General features: G+C 36.2%; 1 protein-coding gene across 1 annotated transcript; it reads left to right on the forward strand.

The window, feature by feature from the left end:
- The first annotated feature begins 6,185 nt into the window (after positions 1-6,185).
- Positions 6,186-6,761, forward strand: LOC139890133 (probable calcium-binding protein CML31). Its single transcript, XM_071873031.1, has one exon. It carries the CDS (start codon positions 6,186-6,188, stop codon positions 6,759-6,761), a length of 576 nt encoding a protein of 191 aa, XP_071729132.1.
- The last annotated feature ends 882 nt before the right edge of the window (positions 6,762-7,643 follow it).

Consider the following 7,643-nt stretch of genomic DNA (forward strand, 5'->3'; position numbering starts at 1 on the left):
CCCCCCCCCCCCCCCCCCCTCTTCTTAAAGTAGAAAGCAGTGATGGATTCTTGTGTTGTCGATTAGTAAATGTTGTTTTTACCTTTTACTTGATGTAACTATTATTACAAGTATCTGGTAAATATCCATTTGGTTAAACAAATGAGATGGGAGTGTGATTATTTTGTTAAAAAAAGGAGCTGGGGTTTGAATATAGATTGTAGTGCATACCTTATTGCTAAATGCTTGTTACATGAATCTACCATAAAATGTGCATTTTGTAATGAAGAGCAGTACTGTTAATTTTTATTTTGTATATATTTTGGAAATGTGTTAATGTTGTTAAGTATTTAAGATGTTCATCTTCAACTATTTTACTAGTTAAACAGTGAGTTATAATAAAGGTTATCTACTTATCGTTTACAAGGGCAAATTTCATGTTATGCATAAAAAGTTACACGAATGAGTGCCTGTGATTTTTATCACAAATCTTATTTCTTTTTTAGAAATGCAGACGTATAATTTAATACACATACTCCATTTCCAATACCTATGAATGTTTAAATCTCATTTGTCTCAAGTGAGATTTAAACTTAAATTTCTCATCACCAGATAGCGTCAACAAGTGCAAACTCAACTTATAAAGGGTCTGTTTCTGAAGCTAAATACTCGAGCTTATTTTTGAAACCAAAAAGTTGAAAATTATTATTTTTTATAATTGTTTAATAAAGTAGTTAGAAATAAAGTTTATAGATGTAAAATTAACTTAAAAGGACAACATATAGTTATATTATTTTGACATTTCATAAGCTAGAAACTAATTACATAAACAAATTGAAAGAAACTTATTTTTTAAGCTCTTATTTTTTCAGTAGTCTACTTATTGTCAATTACTAAACAAACCTTATGAGTTATGATTTATAGCTCATTTTTAACTCCTAAACTCTTAAAATTGATCATTCAAAAACACATGGAGTCAGGGTACCATAAATTGTGTACACAACGAGATCAATAGCATGAAAGGGTAAAAAGGGTCTACTAGATTGGTATGTGTTATTTATTTTAATGTGATCTAACAGTCATTTTAGTTAGTTTTGATTTACTTGAAAGCAAGAGTTATATAGTTATGTTCATTAACGAGTTTTGAGTGTAAAGTAAAGATTCGCCAGAGCTAACTAGATAATGTAGCAGAAATAGCCGGGGGTCAGGGGGTAGCTCCCCCTTGCGACGTTCGCTCCTCGGTGAGTGGTTAGTCGAGGCAACGTCCTGATCCAGATAGTATGTTACTATTCGTATAGTGATAATTGTGTCCCAATCATATTTCCCACCAAAGTACCAATATGTATTTTCCCGCAAAATATGAATGATAGCACCAGTTCATTTCAACAGCCAAATATAATCGAATTCATAAATCGTTTTTGTTAGATTGCTTTCATATCAATACACACAGAAAAACAAACACTCTCTAATACTTTGATTTGACTTGTTCGTGCTCGCAATCAAATTGTACTTGCCGTCTTTTTCCAATTAGATTTTCGAGAATTCATGACTTGTAAGGGACAAAATAATTAATTAGTAGCGTTTCACAATTCAAAAAAATCATAGTTATCATATCACAACCTGACTTCAAAACGTATGCACGTCACCGAATCTATAGTATCTAAAAAATCTCTATAATGATAATGTTATAAATAAGAATTATTCAAACTTGAAAAAAATTCAAAAATAAAGAGAAAAATTCTAAGCCCTCATGATGATGTTATTAAAATAATTAATTGTATTTAATAAAATATTAACATGTTAATTGTATAATATATGAAGCATTATGTACAAACTTATGATAAAACACCTTCGTGACCATATGTACAATATTTGAATCATTACGTACAACCTTATGGTAAAACATCCTCATGACCATATGTATAATATTTGAAGCATTATGTACAACCTTATGATAAAACACCCTCATGACCGTATGTACAAACTTTAAAACAAATTGTATAATCTTTAAAAAGCACCCACGAACAAATGTACAAATTTGAAGCATATCGTACAACCTTCATATAATAATTGTATTTTTAATTTTTAAAAAAATTTCAAGAGTAATTTGTTATTACTAATAAATATTTTAAAAATTTAAATACCTAATTTTAAGCAAACTCTATTATTATTATTATTAGTATTATTATAATAATAATAATAATAATAATAATAATAATAATAATAATAATAATAATAATAATAATAATAATAAAAAAACTTAAAAGTTTTAAAACTTAAAAAAAAATTAGTGGGAAGCCTAGAGACAATCTGGGCCCCCACACCTCTAGCAATAGCAAAACCTATCCTAGTAAAAATATGAGCAGCAACACCGGCACTAATATCTTGCGCCATCGAACTCTTCTGAACCCGCTTTAGCAAAGAAACAGCCTTCTTCTCTAATTCCCCCAGGGAAGAAAATGAGAAAGGAATGAAACCATAACCAATCGCCTGACAGCTAGATTCGTACTTTACCCGCTTCCGACGAGCCGCATCAACCACAGCACGTCCAGGGACAAAGTCAGAAAGCCCAGACTGCGTCAAAGGAGAAGACCCTGTCAAGTCAACACAAACATCGCGACCACAATCCCAGGAATAAAGTAACACATCTGCAGGTCTGAGGGCCCTGTCGTTCCCTCCAGATAACCCAATGTCAACCTCCTTTCTCGCTGAAATCTCAGATCGATAACAAACATCAACAAGGGAATCCCGAACAATATTATGTCGATGCTTAATACCCACCATACCAGCACAAGACACGGCGTGATCCCCGAAAATATCCCCAGTAAAAACCCTTGAACAGGCAGAGCATGCCGTCGAGATAGAGAACAATGGAACACCTAACCGGTAGCACAACACACATCGGTAAGTCTTTGCGTTCATCGTCTGACCCAACCCCAAAATAGGGACTGCCCTTAGCCAAGCAGATGTGTGATCACCCTGCTGTGATTTCCATAAGGCCGGTTGTTGGGGAGATAACGAAAAAGTGGATTCGGCAGAAGCGGTAACCTTTGTGAAATAAACATCTGCCAATTTCTTCATGAGTATTGGGGCAGCGACCTCACTCGGATTACCTAAAATATCAAACCCAACCGTATTATTAAACAGACCCAATGCATCTTCAAAAGCACGACCAAAACCAACAGTCGCCGTATGACGTAAGAGCTTGGTCTGCAACCCAGCAGACTGTAATCGAGAAGCCAGAAAAGCATAATGACGAACATCTCCCGCAGAATAAACACCAAGCCCTCCAAAAGCAAATGGCAAGGTGGCAAGCCGCCACTGCCAATCACCAAACCCAGGCCCTGAAGCAGTAACAATACGCTCCAAGGAAGATCGAAGGGCTCCATCGAAAGCGCGTTGAGCCGCCTCAAATATACTAGGACGACAAGTACGCAAGGTAAAGTAGAGTTTAGAAACTCCCGTACATGCCCTAAGCAACAACAACTCACACTGAGGATCATCAAGCTTAGCAACCTTATCCATAAGCGCAATGGACTTGGTCACCCTTTGCATCACCAGTTCACTACTAAAACCAAGATCGGAAGTTGCGGGGGCCCCTAGTAACTTAACACCATTTAAAGCCCGAGCAATATTAGGAGGAAAGACACCTACTTGCCTGCTGCGAGGGTCCTCCGTAGGCCAGAAAATTTCTGTTTTTTCAACGTTGAGATGTAGCCCAAAACGAGGCCCATCCTCCATAATCAAATGCAAAACCTTCCCCACCACCAAAGTGTCCCCAATAATAGTGCCATCATCCAAATACCATGCCTGAAGACAAACCTCAAAATTATCTCTGATTTTAGAAACCAAGGGCTGTAAGACCAAAGCAAAAAGCAGCGGACCAAGGGGATCACCCTGTTGCACCCCCTGAGAAGACCATAAGGTGTGGTTCCCATAATACAATCTGGCTGGATTAGAGTAGCAAAATTCAACCCACCGAGAAATGCTCGGACAAAGGCGGCGAACTTCACGTAACATGACCGTACGATCAACTAGATTGAAGGCATTTTGAAAATCAACTAATAACATAGAGAGGCCAACATCAGAGCCACGATCCTCAATCAACCGATTCACAGCATGAAGAATTGCCTCACCACCTGAAGAAACACCAACACCAAATTGAAGACCATCGAAGTAACTTCCCAAAGACTGGCCAACCATAGCAGCGCCAACCTTCGAAACAAGACGTCGCCAAACAGTACCCACAGCTATAGGACGAAGACCACCGCCGGGCTTGACAAGCGGTGTGAGGGGAGCACTAGCTATATACTCTCCTAATTCCATAGGGCACCTTCCAGCTAGAAAGAGATTAACGACCCCGGTAATAGAGCCAACCAACTCATCCGAGACTGCCACAGCAGCACCACTCAAGCAATCCATAAGGTTTTGTGCACGTAAACCATCCCTACCACATGAAGTGCCCCGAGGAAAACTTTTAATCTGGCACAAAATAACAGCAGAAGTCGTAACGAGGTGAAGGTGATCAACCGTCATATCAGGCAAGGATGGAGCTATAGAAGAAGGGTGCTTAGACAGCAAGTCCGCCAGTGTGGCGTCATTATAAGGAGCAACGCCTGATGAAGAAAGAACACGAGCTGCAGCAGTGTAATGGCCATCACAAATCTTCCTACGACACTGCTTAATATTACGCTCTTCCAAATCAAGGACCTCATCATCAACCACTGACAACATAGGAGAATGCTCTGCCAAATACTCCCTCACAAGCTGTAAACTTCCACCCGCTGTCCCCCAAGAGCAAATAGCACGGGAAATATTCTCTTCCTGATGCCGACGCTTTATCGAAGACCTAGACTCACGACTACTCCGTGGCCGAAAGGTTTTAAGGGTACAAAGGGGTAACACCAACAAAGAGACCCAACTAGAAATGTGATCAGGCTTAGAGATCACCTTATCAAGAGCACCTTTCAAAACCCGAGAAAACCTCAAACGACACTTGGGAGGGATAGACTTAACCGTGCGAAACCCCTTAGAGAACAACCGATCAAGGAGAGCCACGTCAAAACCATCGTAATGATCACGCACCGAACCGTCCTCAATACAAAGTCGAGCAGGAGAAGAGGGAGCTAGTGGCTTGGAAAAATTATGAAGCACAAAACGAACAACACCATTTCCCTTATCGGGGGGCGGCACATATGTATGGGTTCACTTTATTTATTATTATTATTATTATTATTATTATTATTATTATTATTATTATTATTATTTATTATTATAATTATTATTATAATTATTTGAATATGGGTTCACTTTACGTGATTAATTACGTTACATATGTATGTGAAATACATGTCTCAAAGGCTTTTATGACAAGGAAAATAGTACTCTAATTGTGATGAAAATTGAAAGAAAGTGGTGGAAGAATAAATGTAGTTCATTTATTCTGACTAAGTTAAGTACATCAATATGTTTGTAGAAACAACAAGTTTCTTAGTCGAAATTTGTGGTTTCAAGAATCATTAAACACTAAATAACTTTAGCATTTAAAAAAAAAATAACTTTAGCATTTACATTCACTTAATAACTAAAACATATTATCAAACTATTTTATTTAAACAAACATGTAATTTCACGAATTAATTCGCAAGTTATTTATATATGAAATATATATATATATACCAGACAAAAAATTGAATCTGTAGTAAGATTCCTGATGGTAACAAAATTGCACGCTTTGTCAAGTCATATCATAATAATCATCATCATCGTATCATATCATATCATATCATCATATATATCATATATAATAATTAAAAAACAAGCATATAAACTTTCCAATTACGTATACAAAAACACGAATAATTATACCAAAAAACATAAAAAAAACAATCGTAGATATAATATAATCCACGTAAAGACAAAATAAACAAAATAAAGATTTAGGATAAGCATTAATCCGTGGTTTTAAGTTTTATACGCGGAAACAGTTGTCAGTTATGGGCGGCACACACTCATGACACAACAAACCGCCACAACACACCCACAGCTTCCTTCCTCACCTCTTTCCATATTTATCCATTTAACACTGCTATTTAAGCATCATATACTCCTGTTCCATTGGAAATACTCATTTAAACATTTCGTCGAACACTTTGTATACATACTACAAATACTCATTTACACATTTTATCAAACAGTGCACTAATATGAATTCAACTGTATCATCATCATCATCATCAACAACAGGTTCATCGAGTTCTTATTTCACTAAATTCTTCTGTCAATTTCGCTCTCCAGCCAAAAAATCACCATCAGGTTCACGCCGTTCATCTTTTTCATCGCCGTTACCTAGGGGAAACCCTAACTACGATTCCGACGACATTCATCAGGTGTTTAATTATTTTGACGAGAACGGAGACGGAAAGATAACGGCGTCGGAGTTACAAAACCGGTTGAGGAAGGTCGGAGGTGATGAAATTCAGTTATCCGACGAGGAAGCGGAGATAGCGGTACGGTCGTCGGATGCGGACGGTGACGGAAAGTTAGGGTTTGATGATTTTACGAAGATGATGAAGGAAAGTGAGATTGATGAATTGAGAGAAGCGTTTGTGATGTATTCGGTGAAGAATGGGAGTGTGATTACCCCTAAAAGTTTGAAGAAGATGATGCTACGGTTAGGGCAAACGGCCACCGTGAATGATTGTAAAGTTATGATTGGGAGATTAGATGTTAATGGCGATGGTGTGCTTGATTTTGATGAATTTAGAGCTATGATGACTTAGGTTAAAATTGGAATTATTTGTTTGTGTAAAAAATAAACGAGAGAATATTTTTAATTTTTTTTTCCATTGTTTATAAGAATGTAAATGTAAAAAAAACATAAAACATATTAAATATCAAAGAACAATATAAATGTGAGACTTATTGTATGCAACTAGTTTGCATATTCGTTTAAACGAGGTTGGATGGCAGCCGCGTATTGTTACGGGTCACGGGGCTGTAGCATTGTATTTTCACGACGCATTTTTTGATTACTTTTGTGATTTTTGTGTATTTCTTTATAATGATTTTGTAGTTGTAAGTGTCTATTGGTTTAGTTTATTATAGGGGGATGATTCACACACACACTTTATTGATCCTCACACACCAATTGAGTATTATTAGAAGAGTAAAAGGTTAAAATAGGTGTGTGAGGATCAAAAAAGTATGTGTGAGAATCATCCCCCTTTATTATATCATATGCATAGGTAAATTATAAATATTTGAGCATTTCTCATTTTGATGACAAAAAGAATATGTTTAATGTGGATAATTTCATGTACTTCAAAAGTTTAGACAATCTTCTTGATTATTGCATTTTCCATGTTGATTTTAAAGCAAATTCCAAGTCCATGTTGATTATTGCATCTTCTTGTCCGTACTTTGCAGTTTAACTGAACATATGTTCGCGTTTTGCGATATGAAATCGTTTTTAAGCAAAAGTTTATAACTTTTTTCTAATGTACATGTACACTATGCAAAAAGAAATTGCAAGTTTATTGTTATGGACATTTTCATCAACTTCTAATGTTTAGATAATCTTCTTGATGATTACATATTCTATGTTGATTACAAAAACAAACTTAACTCAATCTAACTAGACATTTTTTTTTTTTTTTTTTTTT

Source organism: Rutidosis leptorrhynchoides, chromosome 2, assembly GCF_046630445.1.
Source record: "Rutidosis leptorrhynchoides isolate AG116_Rl617_1_P2 chromosome 2, CSIRO_AGI_Rlap_v1, whole genome shotgun sequence".
Classification (NCBI taxonomy): domain Eukaryota; kingdom Viridiplantae; phylum Streptophyta; class Magnoliopsida; order Asterales; family Asteraceae; genus Rutidosis; species Rutidosis leptorrhynchoides.